This window comes from Macrobrachium nipponense, chromosome 10, assembly GCF_015104395.2.
Source record: "Macrobrachium nipponense isolate FS-2020 chromosome 10, ASM1510439v2, whole genome shotgun sequence".
In the NCBI taxonomy this organism is placed as follows: domain Eukaryota; kingdom Metazoa; phylum Arthropoda; class Malacostraca; order Decapoda; family Palaemonidae; genus Macrobrachium; species Macrobrachium nipponense.
Genome location: NC_087204.1, coordinates 68,536,590 through 68,553,414, shown reverse-complemented (window position 1 = coordinate 68,553,414; position 16,825 = coordinate 68,536,590). Strand labels below are relative to the sequence as shown.

At 41.3% G+C, this 16,825-nt stretch overlaps 2 protein-coding genes across 2 annotated transcripts in view; both read right to left on the bottom strand.

The window, feature by feature from the left end:
* LOC135223662 (DNA topoisomerase 3-beta-1-like) overlaps positions 1 to 16,825 on the bottom strand; it is a 275,775-nt gene that overhangs the window by 131,484 nt on the left and 127,466 nt on the right. The gene's annotated exons all lie outside the window — the stretch shown is intronic.
* The window catches only part of LOC135224249 (DNA topoisomerase 3-beta-1-like), a 47,884-nt gene continuing 42,442 nt past the window's right edge, over positions 11,384 to 16,825 (bottom strand). Inside the window, exons 5-6 of the mRNA XM_064263100.1 lie at positions 14,146 to 14,251; positions 11,384 to 11,422 (exon numbers count right to left, since the gene is read on the bottom strand). Of these exons, the coding sequence (XP_064119170.1) occupies positions 14,162 to 14,251 (90 nt within the window). The 3' untranslated portion in view covers positions 11,384 to 11,422; positions 14,146 to 14,161. The remainder of the gene's footprint in view (positions 11,423 to 14,145; positions 14,252 to 16,825) is intronic.

Here is a 16,825-nt window from a genome sequence, read left to right as displayed (position 1 = left end):
ACCATTCCCGTTTTCTGAGCCAGATTTTCTCTTACCCCTGTCTGTCCTGAGGGGAGGCTGGGTGGGCCCTTAATCGTATATATCTGCCAGGTAAGTATGTATAAAACTTCATTGTATCTTAACAATATCATTTTTATACATGCAAACTTACCCGGCAGATATATACTTAGCTGATTGACACCCTTGGTGGAGGGTGAGAGACAGCTATATATATATTTTATAACGGGAAACAACAATTGTTGTAGGATATCAATCCTTGGTTCTTACCTGTTTGGGCCGAAGACTTCATGATTACTGTCATTTAGTCTGCATGCCTCAAGAGCTTCAGTGAGGTAAACAACCTATGACCGAACAGCCCTTCTGGATCATGTCAATGGGGGCTAGTCCCCGCTTACGCGACAGAACCTGCATGGATCGTACCAATGGGGCTTACCCCCGCTTACATGGCAGAGCCTGACCTGTATCTTATCAATGGGGGCTAGCCCTCTTACATGACAGAGCTTTAGGCTTTACATAATGCACAACGAGGAGACCAAAAGTTAATCCCGACCACCTGACCTTCCTAACCATGTTAAATCTAGGAACTGAAAGGGGTTATTCCTATACCCTCTTTCAGTCAACATTAAAAACCAAACACCATAATGTTAAAATTACATAACCTAAACTAATTAGGATTAACCTCAGCTCCTCCTCCCAGCACTAAATCCGCGGAAACCATACGCTCCCAGTGAAAAGCACTTCTCATAAGTAACTCTCACATCCCTTAGATAATGAGAGGCGAACACTGAGTTACACTTCCAATACGTGGATTCAATTAGATTTTGAAGACCACGTTTTATGAAAAGCCATTGAGGTTGCTATTAAGGAGATGCGCTTCCTTAATAATGTCTTAATGAAAAACGTAAGGGCGTTTTTTGATATTGGCCTTGTAGGATCCTTGACCGAACACCAAAGACTTTCCTGCGTACCTCCCAAAAGAGACTTTCTTTGTAAATAAAATTTTAGCGCTCTTACTGGACAAAGGGTCTTCTCCTGTTCGTTAAGAGAAGAGAGTGCCTTCACTTCGAAGCTTCTAGGCCACGGTTTTGATGGGTTTTCGTTCTTGGCTAAGAAGAGAGGCTTAAAAGAGCAAATTGCAGCCTCCTTCTTAAAACCCACTCTGCCCTCTAACGCTTGAAGCTCACTCACCCTTTTTGCCGTGGCTAAGGCGAACAGGAATAGAGACTTCCTTGTCAAATCTCTAAAAGAAGAATTATTGGAAGGTACGAATTTTTCAGACATCAGATAATGAAGCACTATATCCAAGTTCCAACTGGGATTTTTATTATTCTGACTTTTTGAGGTCTCGAAAGACCTAATAAGGTCATGTAGATCCTTATTGTCCGACACATCCAGACCCCTATGCCTAAAAACCGAGGCCAGCATACTTCTATACCCCTTGATCGTAGATACAGCTAGGCCACACTTTCTTCTAAGGTAAAGAAGAAAATTTGCAATGTCGGTTATAGAGGTACTGGAAGAGGATACCTCATGCGTCCTGCACCATCTTCTAAACACCTCCCACTTCGACTGGTACACCCGTAATGTGGATGGTCTCCTGGCTCTTGCGATTGCTTTTGAAGCTTCGCGAGAAAACCCCTCGCTCTAACGAGTCCTTCGATAGTCTGAAGGCAGTCATACTTAGAGCGGGGAGGTTTTTGTGATACCTGTCGAAGTGGGGTTGTTTGAGAAGATCGCTCCTTAGTGGGAGCGATCTGGGAAGGTCCACAATCCACTCCAGCAACTCTGTCACCCAATCTAGGGCTGGCCAAAAGGGGGCGATCAAAGTCAATTTCGTTCCCTCTGAGGAGGCAAACTTTCTTATTACTTCCCCTACCAGTTTGAAGGGGGGAAAAGCGTACCCGTCTATTCCCTTCCAATCCATGAGGAGGCCGTCTATCGCTATTGCTCTTGGATCTGCGATGGGGGAGCAATAATTCTCCAACCTCTTGTTCCAGTTGGTTGCGAACAAGTTACGTTCGGCCTTCCCCATAACCCCCATAACTGATCGCACACTTGAGGGTTGAGAGTCCATTCGGTGGGGAGCACTTGGTTTCTTCTGCTTAGCAGATCCGCTTGAACATTTCTCTCTCCCTGAATAAATCTCGTTAGAAGAGAGATCTGTTTTTCTTGCGCAAAGCAACAACTCCCTCGCGTGTCGTAAAAGGGAGAATGAATGAGTTCCCCCTTGCTTCTGATATATGCTAGGGGCTGTCGTTGTTGCAGAATTGACCTGAATGATCGATCCTGAGATCTGTTTTTGAAAGTGCAAGAGAGCTAGGTGAATGGCTTTCAGTTCCTTTTTGTTTATGTGCCAGGACACCTGAGCTCCTTCCCAGGTTCCCAACACTTCTTGCGAATCCAACGTTGCTCCCCACCTACGTCCGATGCGTCTGCAAACAACGCTCGGAGAGGGCTCTTTATGTGTAAGGATATTCCTTGACCGAGTTTCTTCGGGTCTAACCACCACCGAAGATCTTGTTTGACCTTGTCCGTATCCTGAATGATTCTTCGAGGTCCTGGGAACTTTGATCCCAGTTCTCCTTCAGATAATACTGATGGGGAAGGGTCTTAGGTGCAGTCTCCCTACTGCTCCAACGAGGAAATGGTTCCCAGCAAACTCATCCACTCCTCGCGGAGCAATGCTCTTTCCCTAGAAATACTGACACCTTTGTAAGGCAGCGCTCTATTCTCTCTGTTGATGGAGACGCTAGAAAACCCCGAGAATCCATCTGATCCCCAGATAAACTATGTTCTGCTGGGGATCCAGCTGGGACTTCTCGAGGTTGACTAGGAGTCCCAATGACTGCGTCATCTTTAACGTTACCGAAAGGTCCTCCAGACACTGTTCCTTCGACTTGCTCGTATTAGCCAGTCGTCCAAAAACATCGAGATTCTGATCCCTTCTAAATGTAGCCAATGCGCCACATTCCTTAGGATACCCGTGAAGACTTGCGGGGCCGTCGATAGTCCGAAGCAAAGCGCTCGAAATTGAAACACTCTTCCCTGTGACATGAATCTTAGGTATTTCCTTGATGCCGGATGCAATTGGCACATTGGAAACTTATTGGCCATCTTGAAGGTCCAGGGATACCATCCAGTCCCCTGGACAAAGAGCAGAAAGTACAGAGGAAGAGGTCTCCATCGAGAACTTCTTCTTTATCACAAAGACGTTCAGCGCACTTACTTCCAAAACCGGCCTCCACCCGCCCGAGGCTTTTGGTACCAGGAATAGACGGTTGTAGAAACCTGGTGAATGGAGATCTTGAACCGGTTCTATTGCCCTTTTCTGCAACATAAGTTCTACTGCTTGCAGGAGAGCTTGACTCTTGGCAGGATCTTTGTATCTCGCTGTTAACTCCCTTGGAGTTCTTGTTAAGGGAGGATATTCCCTGAAGGGGATGAGGTATCCTCTCTCGAGGATAGAGAGGGTCCAGCTGTCCGCCCCTCTCTTCGCCCAGACTCTGGCAAAGTTCGACAGTCTGGCGCCTACTGCTATCTGGAGGACTTCTTCTTCATTTTGCCTTCCCTTGCGGGTCTCCTGGAAGGTCTTCCTCTGGTATCCGGTCTTCTACCTCTAAAAGGGGTTCTTGAGGAGGAAGAGGCTCCTCGAAAGGGCTGCTGAAGAGGTGCTTTATCCTTCTTTTGAAAAGGAACAGCAGGCTTGAACCTCTTTGCTGACTGTGTCAGTAGATCCTGTGTAGCTTTTCCAGCTAATGATTTTGCTACATCCCTCACCGTGTCCTGTGGGAAAAGGTGATTAGAAAGTGGCGAATATAGCAAGGCCGACCTCTGTAGAGGAGATACTGACTTGGACAGGAAAAGAAAAAAGTTACACTGCTCTCTTTTTCAAAACTCCCGATCCAAAAAGAGCAGCCACTTCACCGAAACCGTCCATCACCGCTCTGTCCAGACAAGATAATACACTCGATAATTCGTCCATAGTGACAAATTCGGGATCTTGGGCTCTCTTCGCAAGGGCTCCCAAAGCCCAGTCCATAAAATTGAATACTTCGAGTGTCCTAAAGAGTCCCTTTAGTAGATGGTCCAGTTCACACATCCCCCAAGTAGCTTTTGCTGATAGTAGAGCGCGCCTCCTTGACGAATCTACTAAGGAAGCGTAATCTGCGTCTGCCGATGAAGGCAGTCCTAAACCCATAGGTTCCTGGGTATCATACCATCTTCCAGGCTTACCCGTTAACTTTGAAGGAGGGCATGAAAAAACCAGTCTTGCCACCTCTCTTTTATTCTTAAGCCATTTCTCCAAAGCCTTTGAATGCTTTTGCTTTTCATACTAAGGGCTGGACGCATTTTTTACAAATGAGGATGCTTTTGGAGACTTCGTGCTTGATAACAAAGATCCTGGAGAGGGCGGATCCGCTGGTTGAAGTTATCCCCGAACGACTCCTGCAACAACAACAAGGACAATCTCTTATAATCAGAGACTACTACATCCACTGGTAATTCTTCATCTGAGACTTTTTTTTTCTTCTAAGTCTCCGGCTGTAGGAGATCCTTTCGTAGAAGAGCGGTTCTTAGTAGTCGAGGGACTTCTGTCAAAAGAAGAGGAACGTCGCCCGTGTGATAAATCCTTGCTACTACAAGGCGCAATAGAGTTCGTAATCGCACGAGATCTCCTCTCAGGAACCTGTTTCCTACCAGGTGAAGGGCTCCTACTCTCCGAAGAACTCATATAGTGCAAAGGGGTCTTACTCTGACCTAAGCTCGTACAAGGAGCCTGGCGCCTACTCGACTCCTGACGCCTGCTCGACTCTGGCGTCTGCTAGACTCCTTGCGCTACCCAACTCCTGACGCATGCTCGACTCCTGAAGCCTGCTTGATTCCTGGCCCCTGCTGACTCCTGGCGCTTGTCGTGACTCCTGGGTAGGTTCTTGACGCCTCTCACTAGACTCCTGGCGTCTGTTAGGCTTCTATACGCCTGTTAATATTCTTGGCGCCTACTAGGCTCTGTGAACTCTTTGTGTCTAAAAATCTCCTGCTTCTTAGGCTCTTGACGCCTATCCTGATCCTCAGAAGAGGAGTCCAGACTCCTGACTTCTCCTAAGAGACGTAGCTGATCGTTTGCTCTGCGAGCGGCTACCGCTGGGAACTTTCTTCCTATACATAGGAGAGGATCGCTTAAAGGGAGAACGAGAGAGTCTCTCCGGTGACGAGCGCCTGCTAGAGTGAGCAACTTCTCTCCTACCAGGAGAAGAAAACTTCGATCTCTTCACTGGAAGGGAGGAGTCTTTCCTTCGAGACGAATCCTTATGTAGAGCGCCTACCAAGGAGGATATTTGTTGGTTCCTGTAGATTAAGCAGGAAAAGCTTAGTCGGGTCTTGAGGCGCTGGAGACGGTCTTCTTGCCTCTTACTAGTCGAAGGAAAATCCTCTGGAAAGCGCTCTGGGCTTGAATCAAAAGCGTCTCCTTTCGGCGCTACCCACGATCTCTTCAGAGGACGAGACTTCGATGCAGAGCTCCATCCACGCCTGGACGAGGAGGAGTCCGACGCAGAAAAACACTCTTCCAGGATGCCTTTTCTACGGCTATCCAAGGCAGCCTGGGTCGTTACTTCAGGAATCTGCCGAAGGGGACGCCTGATCGTTGGGGATGCTCCACATCCTCCCTGCGGCTTTTGACATTCCTCCTCCCCTGGTCCTGGGAGTTTGGAAGCGGTCTAGGCCTAGGAGCAATGCGTAGCCGATCAGACGCCCCCTCCACTGCACTGGGGTCACTGTATTCACTGACACTCTTACCTTGTGTTTCCATAGCTTTAAGCTGCTCCTGAAGCTCCCTGATCGAGGATCTCATTTTTTCCATTTCTGAAAATGAATCCTTAGATTCAACACAGGGAGAAGGGGCTGAGGTTATGGGAGAAACATCATCTAGCTTGTTAGCTTCTAATTCAGGCTCAAAAGAACAAGATCTACTCGAGCTTCTAGCTGACGCTTTCCTAGCTCTATCCTTCTCTCTTTTCTTAATATAAGAAGCTAAATCCTTCCATCCTTGCTCCGTAAGCCCTTCACATTCAGCACAAGTTCTATCAAATGCACATTCAGAACCTCTACATTTACTACAAAGTGTATGAGGATCTACCTCTGCTTTAAACAACCTAGTTCTGCATTCTTCCCTTGCACAAACCCTAAACTTAGGTGTTACTTTAACTTCAGCCATCTTAATAGAAAAAACCAATCCAAGTCCTAATCCAGTCCAAAATAACCGTATGCCAATCCAAGAATAAACAAGAGTACTTCACCAAATGAGTCCAACCAATTCTCGGCAAATAAGCAGAATTCCAATCAGGAGAGACCAAACCAGTTGTTGCCGGCCTCAGCGACAGAGAAAATCTGGCTCAGAAAACGGGAATGGTTGGGATTCCGCCACCCAGCGGCGGGAATGGTAGATCACCTGACCTACCTGTAGCGTGTGCCGCGAGTTTTGAATTCTGTCGGGACGACGGAGTCTATAGCTAAGTATATATCTGCCGGGTAAGTTGCATGTATAAAAACACAAATTACTGATTATTTTTTGACGAAAAAAGCCTGCGAATTGCCAAATTTTTTGCAAATAATTTATAGATACACTTTACAGAAAATCAGCGAATAGGCGAGTCTGTAAATCTTGAGAACATGAACATGGGGGGTTGGCCGTATTCCTCATTTAAGATAACTGAAAACAATTTCTACAATCAAAATATCATATGTAGTATATAAAACATATACGTACAGTGGTACCACGACATACGAAAGGCTCAACTTACGAAAAGCTCGAGATACGAAAGCAAATACGAAGATTTTTTTTTTTTGCTCTACATACGAAAATAGTTCAGGGGATACGAAAAGTTGTTGCTGTGGTAAAGTCCCGAGATTCGCCCGGACCACCGATAACAATTTTAAAACTCGCGCGCCGCCAACTGAGTAGACTCGCCATTATCCTCCCACTCTCCCATTGGTTCCTGATGCTAGTCACTGCCATAAGATCCTGCTCTCCTATTAGTCAATATCTCTCCCATGATCCCATCATGCATCTACATAGCGGCATGCTTTTTCAGCCACTCGGCGGCATCATCGTTATCGTAAGCACGCGGAATTAGTTCGTTCTATATGATTTCGTTTATAGGCAGTCCCCGGGTTATGACGGGGGTTCCGTTCTTGAGACACATCGTAAGCCGAAAATCGTTGTAAGCCGGAACATTGTCAAAAATCCTAAGAAAACCTTACTTTTAATGCTTTAGGTGCATTCAAAACTATGTAAACTGCATTCTTATTGCATTTTTCATTAAAAAAACCTTTAAATATTGATTATTTTGCATTTTTGGTCATATTTCATCTGCCAGATCAGCGTTTGTAGGCGTTGTAACTCTGGAACATGAGTCGTAACCCTGGAACATGCATTGTAACCCTGGACATAATTTCTGATGAATATAATTGAAAAGCGTAGTAACCTCGGAACGTCGTGAGCCGAGACCGTCGTAACCCTGGGACTGCCTGTATTAACGTAAATTTGTTAGTGATTGCGTTGTAGTACTACTTTATCGTGTTGTGTGAGAACTTTACTACATACGTATACATACTACATAACTTAATTACGTACAGTATATACGCAGTCATGGGTCCCAAGAAAGTTGAAGTAGGAAAGAAGAGGATGCTTTCTCTGGAGACAAAGATGGAGATAATTAAAAACTATGAAGCTGGCATGCGATTGAGTGTGATCGCTATGGAATATGGCCGAAATCCATCGACAATAGGCACCATCCTTAAGCAGAAGGATGCCATCAAAGCAGCTACACCTTCCAAAGGCGTCACTATTTTGTCTAGCAAGAGGAGTAACGTGCACGACAAGAAGGAAAGGCTGCTTCTTGTCTGGATAAAAGACAAAGAAATCGCTGGCAATACGATAACTGGGACGGCAATCTGCCACAAGGCCAGCGCTATTTTCGGCGATTTGATTGCCCAGGCTGAAGACGACAGAGGAGAAGGGACATCGGCGCCAACCCCAGACTTTAAGATTTCTCATGGGTGGTTCAAAAAATTCCGTAAACGGACTGCATCCATTCGGTGGTGTGGCATGAGGAGGCGGCCAGCTTGGACACGAAAGCAGCCAAAGACTTTACTAAGACGTTTGATGAGATGACAATCAAGGAGGGCTACAGATCTCAGCAAGTTTTCAACTGTGATGAGACTGGCCTTTTTTGGAAAAAATGCCTCGTCGGACGTACATCACAGAGTAAGAGACGTACATCACGGAGTAAGAGAAGAAGATACCCGGGCATAAGCCTATGAAAGACAAGCTTACCCTCGCACTTTGTTCGAACGCCAGTGGGGATTGCATGGTGAAGCCCCTACTTGTCTATCATTCGGAGACTCCTTGAGTCTTCAAGCCCCACAAAGTGCTAAAGGAGAAGCTTCCAGTGATGTGGAAAGCTAATGCGAAAGCCTGGGTAACGAGACTTTTGTTCACCAAGTGAGTAAATTGTGTTTCGGCCCAAAAGTGAAGAAATTCTTGGAAGAAAAGCGCCTCCCTCTGAAATGTCTGCTGTTGTTGGACAATGCCCCTGCTCACCCTCCTGGCCTCGAGAAAGATATCCAAGCAGAGTATTCGTTTATCAAGGTTCTTTATCTCCCGCCTAACACCACCCCTCTCCTCCAGCCCATTGACCAGCAAGTGACATTGAACTTCAAGAAGCTGTATACGAAACATCTTTTCAAGAGATGTTTTGACATCACCGATACCACAAACCTCACCTTGCGAGAATTTTGGAAGGAGCATTTCAACATCGTCACGTGCATCTAACTCATTGGTCAAGCTTGGCAGGGGGTTTCGAGGCGAACCTTAAATTCTTTGTGGAGGAAACTCTGGCCTGATGCCGTACCTGCCCGAGACTTCGAGGGATTCGACATGTGCGAAGCTGGTGCTACAGATTCAGGAACAGTTGACGATCCTGAAACTGTTTCGCAACCAGATCTTGACGAGATCGTTGCACTCAGCAAGTCCATGAGGCTGGTCGTCAACAAGGACATCAATGACCTTCTCGAGAACCACCAAGAGGAGCTTACAATGGATGATCTGAAGGAGTTGGAGGCCATGCAACATAAAGTCGTTCAAGAAGAGTTCTCTAGCAGCGGCGAGGAGGAGGAGGATGACCCTATGACAACGGCAGAAATTAAGGATGCTCTAGCTGCTTTTCATAATGTGCAATCATTCGTAGAAAAGAGACACCCCGAAAAGGCTTACACAGGTCGTATGCTTGCGCAGTTCGATGACGTTTGCCTCAGTCGTTTCAGGAATATTGTGAAAAGCAGGCAGAAGCAATCTTCCTAAGATAGTTATTTTTTAAAGAGGCCTTTAGTAGGAGTAAGCAAAAAGGAAGATTCAATTGATACTCCGAAAAAACAGAAAGTTATAAGTGATAAAGAAATTAAAATTTTGTATAAAAAAAAAAAAAAAATAAATAAATAAATAAAGAAAAAATAAATAAATAAAAAAGTCAAAATCAAAAAAAGAAAAAAAAATTTATTTTATTTTTTTTGTAAAGTTAAGTGTTACGGTTTTGTTAATGTGTTTCGTAAAGTTTAGTTTATGTTTCCTGACATTTTTAATGTGTTTCATTAAGTTAAGTGTACATACTATAAGAAGTTTTCTGCCTTTTGTCCTCCTCCTCTGTCGCCACTTTCTGAGATAGCCTCACTTGAAAGGTAAGGTTCCACATTTTACTACATATGTACGTACAGTATTTTTTTCTTGTATACCATGTAACAATAATACACTTTATTTACAGGTACGTACATATTAGTAATAGTACGTATTAAGTTAGCTATTGAATGGTCCAAATTGTTGTAGTATTTCATTTGTTTATTGGTCAATTTAGCTTTATTATAAAAATTTACTGGGGTGTTTTGTAGGGCTTGGAACGGATTAGGCATTTTACATGTAAAATGCAGTATACGAAAAGCTCATGATACGAAGGCCACCTCAGAACGGATTAATTTCGTATGCCGCGGTACCACTGTATTTGGTTGAGGCAAAGAAGATAATGATTCTGTTGTATAAAAGTAAAGGTGAAAAGGGAGACCCCAAGAATATAGAAGAATGTTACTGGTACACCAAGGTAGATATAAGAGAAAGGCTGCTAGGGGAAGGACAGGTTGGGTTTAGACAAAAAAAACAGGATGTGTGTATTAAGAGTTTGCTAAGAAACAGTTATTAAAGTTTAAATAAAAAGGTGGGTGCAAATATGAAACCATGAAAACCGTTAATAAAATCAAAATAGATGCACAGGTGAGGTTGCTATGGATGTATGATACAGAAAGTGAGCTATTGAGAGTAATAAATTTTTATAATGGAAGCAAAACATGTGAGTATATGTATATGGGAAGGTGACAGGATGTAAAAACAGGTCTGGCTCAGGAAGTTATATGTATACCAACTGTTTTAACACTGTAGGGAAGGTATAATGCAAAAAATCAGAAAAAAGGAAATTCGACATTGATGCACTGCAGAAATTAGTAAGGGTTTGAAAGTATTTGGAATAAAACAGTTAGTATGTGAAAATTAGTAAAAATAAGGATGTAAAGATAAAAGTGGCTCATTGTATAGGTATTTGGGAGCAAATATACAGAATGTGAAAGGATTAGAGAATAGGTAGCTCGTAGAATAGGTGCTACAAAGAGGGTAACAATGTAAGGCCAAAAAATTATGGAGAGGCCTGGAGTGTCTATGGACGCTAAAGTATGAATGTATGAAGGGACTGTTCAGCCACACCTCCATGATGGAATTTGGATGCTGAATGTCAATGCAAGAAAAAAGGTTCAATATATGAGGCATCAGAAAAACTGAAAGGGTGAGAAAAGCAGAAATAAGTAGATGTGGTTCCCATTAGTGAAAGGATGGATATAGTGTTTTGAGTTTGTTTGGATACATGGAATGAATGGAGGAAGACAGGTTTGTGAAAAATATATGCTACCTTCAAAATTTTGGGGAGTTTGGAGAAGAGTGAAAGAATATGGAAAAGAAGGGTCAGTCCTTCCTGGAAGTGCAAAAATACATGCAAGATTAAGGTGAATGTTGTGGTACATGTATCAGTGTTAGTCATGGTATGTACTGTGTGGGCCAATGAAGCAACTAATGCTGTGGACACATTTTTATATGAGTAGTTCATTTACTATTCAGCATTTAAAAGTGTAACAGCAGCAGGTGACTTCTTTGTTTTTCTCTGGAACCAAGTCCTGTTATGGGAAACAACTTTTTGAAAAAACTATGACAGGACTTTATTTTTATTACAGAAAGACAAAACTAAATCTCACCTCCATAATAGTCATTTCATCACCAGCTCTTACATCAGGCAGGCTCTTCTTCATCTTGTAAAGCCAGCCAATCCATAACCTGCAAATCAGACATTTAATATTTCATGAGCTCTCAACTCAGAAATTCACAACATGCTTCATCTTACTTTACTTTACTAAATACTAAGGACAATGAGTCTCAAACCTACCCAAACTGCATAACATTTACTTTAAGACACTGATGTGAAACATGACAAGTGAAAACTTTTCCAAATTAATGGTGCTTGAAAAATAAAAAACACTAATTATAGCAACATAAGATTTGATGTCAAGTTTCCTGGGAGCCAAGATGCTTCTACAGTCCTTTTCTTCAATCCTTTAAAAGCTATTTAAAACTATCTTTATGCTTACACTCCACATATTTCACAAAATAAGTATTACAACTTCAAAATAATAGTTCCCAAAATTATGGATTTCTTTACTTACTGGACAGACTTGAAAAACAAGGTGTCCATAAACATATTATCAATTTCTGAAATTTATGGAAAATACGTTAAATTGCGAAAGCTAAAATGACCTGTGACTTGAACAATCCGTTTAAGTAAGCTGGCATCACATGAGACAAGACATACCTCAACCCAGCACACCAAACTGCCTGCACTATACAGCATTCTTATTGTATGACCATTGTTCTGTGTCAGAATCTTCAATTCTGTGTGTTTGTTTGCCCCTATGTCTCTGACTATATAAATAAGCTATGTCTTGTGACAACTTTATTAGACCTTAAAATACTGTAGACCCTTCATGATTATAATTATTTGATCAACTGTTGTAGTATTATACATCTTACCAATCATGTACCTATAATTCAAGTTCCAATTAAATGCTGTTAAGCCTGCACTATACAACATAAAGTTTTAATATCTTATCCTAAAAGTAAAGGTAAAAGTTTGAGGATTCTGTATCTGCTATTAAGCACTGCTGCCCAGAAGTTTGATCCCTCACAAGCAGCAAGGTTCTCTGGTATAAGACAAGGTAAACACAGCCTTACAGAGAAAGCCACATCAGCAGAGGCAGTGTTAATGAGATCCCTGTGCATGAGTTCAACAACCAAACAAATGACGGTCAAAACTAAAAGAATATTTATAGTAACAAAGATGGATCCCAATACAGTAAATGTACCCTTATACTCCTCTACACTCAAGAACAGGCTTTAAAATTTAAGGAAAGAGACTAAGTAGAAGACTAATCTTTCATTCAATTCACAAAAAGACTGTACGATAATCTGCTACAACTAGCAAACTAAGGGCTGCAATTTCATATGAAGTTTCCAAGTCTTTAAGGAGATGCATAGCAAAACTGGAATTAAATTTCAACAACACCTCATTAACTACAATCTCAAGAGATCAATTTCTTAGTTAAATGAAGCAGCAATAGTACCACATTATGAATAATTACCTTCAGCAAAGGTAACACATCAAGATTAGGCTGTTTCATGCACTAATTTGACCACACAGCAAATGAAAAAACAAAAAAGGGTATAGAATGCACTCTAGACATAGTAGTGCTCAATCTCCTAATACACACAATGATTAACATCACTCTAAGAGGCTTTAATATAGTACACTCTAAATGCTCTTATAGGGCATAAATGCACAGAGGTGTCTATCTCATTACCCCTAAATGAGATCATTATCCTGGTCAACCCAGTGATCTTTTTATTTTGAATGCTAACTGCACCTGCTGGCCAGAAGATACAGCTATCTTTAACAGCAGGCAAGTTCACCACAAATAACAGTGCATTACATACCTGCCAAAGATTTCAACCAATCACTTACAACCTGCTTAAGCTAAAAAAGCTCAACAAATACATTTTGGGATTGTGCACAGATTTCATAAATTTTTGTATGCCATAATAAGTAAATAACAATATTACTATAATAATGCATCTTTAATAAGTTCTGCAAACATAATGATTTCAATGAAGTTTAAAAATTAGATTTTTAATGTGGAGGTAACAAAATGCAGTACAAACTGGCAGCTACTTGTTCAGTATGAAATCAGTCTACATCAAATTGTTCATCGATATTTTTATATATGGTATACTGTACAGTTTGGTTTGTATTTTGCATATAATAATGTAACAGTATACCATACAGTTTTATTCTTATTCTGTGTACAGTAATGCAAAGTGTATTCTGCATTACTTATAAGCGTAAAAACAGTTCTATGTAGTGATAAAAAGGGAAAAAAAGTTACAAAATTGTCATTTTTACATCCACAGTTTTTTTTTTATAGTGTATTTGCAAATTTCCAATATCTGTAAGGGCTTTAGATGTATTAATGATGATAACTGTGTAAAGTTTAGTTTATTATGTTAACACCTACCTAACAATATCCAAACCAATTTATTATTCGCAGCACTAGCAACACAGCTATGTTCCTGTGACTTCATTAATTTATATATTTCGTTTCAGTATCTGCACTTCTAGGTAATCTTCTAGTTATTGAACATTATTAACCCATAAATCTTATTTAATATAATGGATATATATATATAACAAAACATTTCTATTTTCCTATATGTAAACTAAAACTTGAACTTCAATGGACCTTGAATACTGTCAATTAAAAATATATATTTCTAAGTGATAATTAAATTCTTCCTTTGTTTGCAAACACTATCACTCTGCAAACAGCTACTGCAGTAAGACCCATGACTGCTGGTAATGTTATTCACTTTTAAATTTTATATACTACTACAATATCTGTAAGAGATGTAGGCTGTTAAATACCTAACTGAAAATAATTTACACTGCTTACCTTTGTGAAGCCAGGATCAATCAACTGCTTTCCCACTTATAGTAAAATTTTCTGAAGCAATTGTGATGATAATTGTTGTGCTCATGTATATACAATCTGGCATGAGCTGAAAATAAAAAAAATTAGAAATTATAATTTCCATACATTGCAATAAACACATCTCATATCACATTTTATCATAAATGGTAAATACAGGATACCATACAGAAACAGAAATCTGCATGTTATATGTAATTATTTGGTGCTCGGATGGTCAGTTACCTGGTGGCTAGTGTTATTGTTGTTGCATTACTCAATCATTACGCTAACCACATAAAAAAAAATCAGTGACACAAACCTTAACTGCACAACAAAACCTGATGAACAAAAAATACAGGTTATAAAACCAATGATGTAACTACATGCAGAAGTAGCAAGTTTTTATATTTCAATGACATGGACTTTACAAATTACAGTGGCCCCCCGTATTCGCGTTCTCCGGATTCGCAGACTCACACATTCGCAGATTTCTCTCGGGAACGTTTCCCCGCATTATTCGCGGAAAATTCGTGCATTCGCGGTATTTTTCTATGAGAAATATCCACAAATTCCTGATTTTTTTTATCAATTTCATCACAAAATGCACTTTTTGTGATAAAACTATTCAAAAAACAAAACCAAGTATGAAAATTTTAGTGGGGGTTGGTTTTTCTTGAGTTTTAACTAACAAAATAGGCTGTTTTTAGTTTTTATAGGGTTCCAAACATTCGCGGGTTCTAACTATTCACGGGGGGGGGTCTGGTATGCATCCCCCGCGAATACGGGGGGACCACTGTACCTATAAAAGGTGAAACATGAGCAATTGGGAACCATACCTTGACAACAACACTCAACAGTGAATAAATAAACTCATACCAACAAAAGCATGAATTAATAATACTGTACATAAAAGAAATTAGTACCGCCACATGAAATGTAACCAGGCAGGAAGATATTTTTTCACCTGCTCCAGAAAAGTACTGACATATGTAATGGGAGCAGCATTCTGTTCAAATTACAGAAGGCTGTGACTAAGATAATTCTACCAAAAATTGCAAATTTTAAAGTAATTTATATTTTTTCCTAACATACTAACTTAAAAGGTCTTTATATAAAATTTTGCCTGTGAATGCAAGCTGGGATGGCTATTAACTTTCAAACAAGGTCATTAGCTACTGATGGAAGGGGGGAAGCCCTGCCCACTTGTCGGTCATAACTCCAGTTTGCCTTTCGGCCCAGGTACCAGAAAGAGGGGTGGTTGAGGTGGTCCATAAATGTAAAGACCTCAGGTTTGTATGCTTGGAAAAATACAATTTACTTAAAAAATTTGCAATTTGTTCCTACATAAATACAAACCTTCAGTCTTACATAGGAGACTTACCCTTTGGAGGGTGGATTCTGGGTAAATCTCTGAACTGACAGGAAGTTCTGCCCACCTGGGAACATTCTTCCTGGTCTCAAAGAGCTGAGGGAGGAATCCCATGCCTCTAGTACGTTGAGCATATGAATGCTCAACTGTCAGACTTCTGGGTTTAATTAATGAGTTTGTGTCATTATTAAAGGTTTGGATAAATCCAGTGTCTGAGACAATAAAATACTAATAAAACCAATAGGTTTGCCCTATTGTCAACCTCTCTCTCTGTCATGGTAATTGCTTTATAGCAAAGAATCATGAGTTAAAGGGAAGGAAAATGCATCTTCGAGAAGTTCAGCAGCACGGAGGCTTTCGCGCATGTGTTGGAGGCGCCTGTTCTCATGATGGTTCTAGAATCGGCAGGAGTGTTGTGGAACTTGACAGGCGCCAACGTGACGTGAGGAACGCTGCGATTTCTGATGCAATACTTCGTCAAGATTCTTCTAAGAAGTTTCGGTAATCTCGGGAGCCTGTGACATTCGCTGGTAAGCCACGCCCCCAGGTTGCCATATAAATACGACTGACAAAATAGGAGGGAGCAGATCATCAGTAAGAGTCACAGATCAGATTTTGTCAGTGAGAGATCAGCAGCAGAGATCATCAGAGAGAGATAAGAGAAGAAGGAACAGATGAAGGATCAGAGAGGAAAAGGTGCTCAAGAGTTTGATCGAAATCTGGTCAAGTCGTCCAGTCAGGAGAATGACCGAGGTATTTTCGGCATTGAGCAAGCCTTGAGAGAAGAAACTTTCTACAAGAGGTTTTGAGGAGTTCCTGCCCTTCAAGTATCAAGAAACAGACATTATTTTCTGCAATACGGAGTCAAGAGGACGTCTATAACTACAGTTCTCCTTTTGTGAAGCCACCACTTCGAGCATAGATCTCCGACAGCGCAACACTTGCCAGCAAGTATTAACATTACCTCACTGTTCCCCCAGTTCATGCAGTGTAAGATTTTACTTTGTTATGTAAATAGGAGACACCATTCTGCATTTATCTTTGTTAGTAAGCTTGTAAATAAGCCTTTGTTCTGTTAGTGTTTCTTTCTATAATGTATCCCCAGTTTCAACAGTTGGTGTTGAATTCTTTTTGTTTATTTTCATATCGAACTTGGAGCGGACCTCTCTCTCTGTCGGTTCATAACATTTTGGCGACCTTGCTTAGAATATTCAGCACTGTAACAGTTTGAAACCGGGAGAATATAGAAAGAACCAGAATGAGTGAGATGGTGAAAGAGTTTATTGAGTTGGG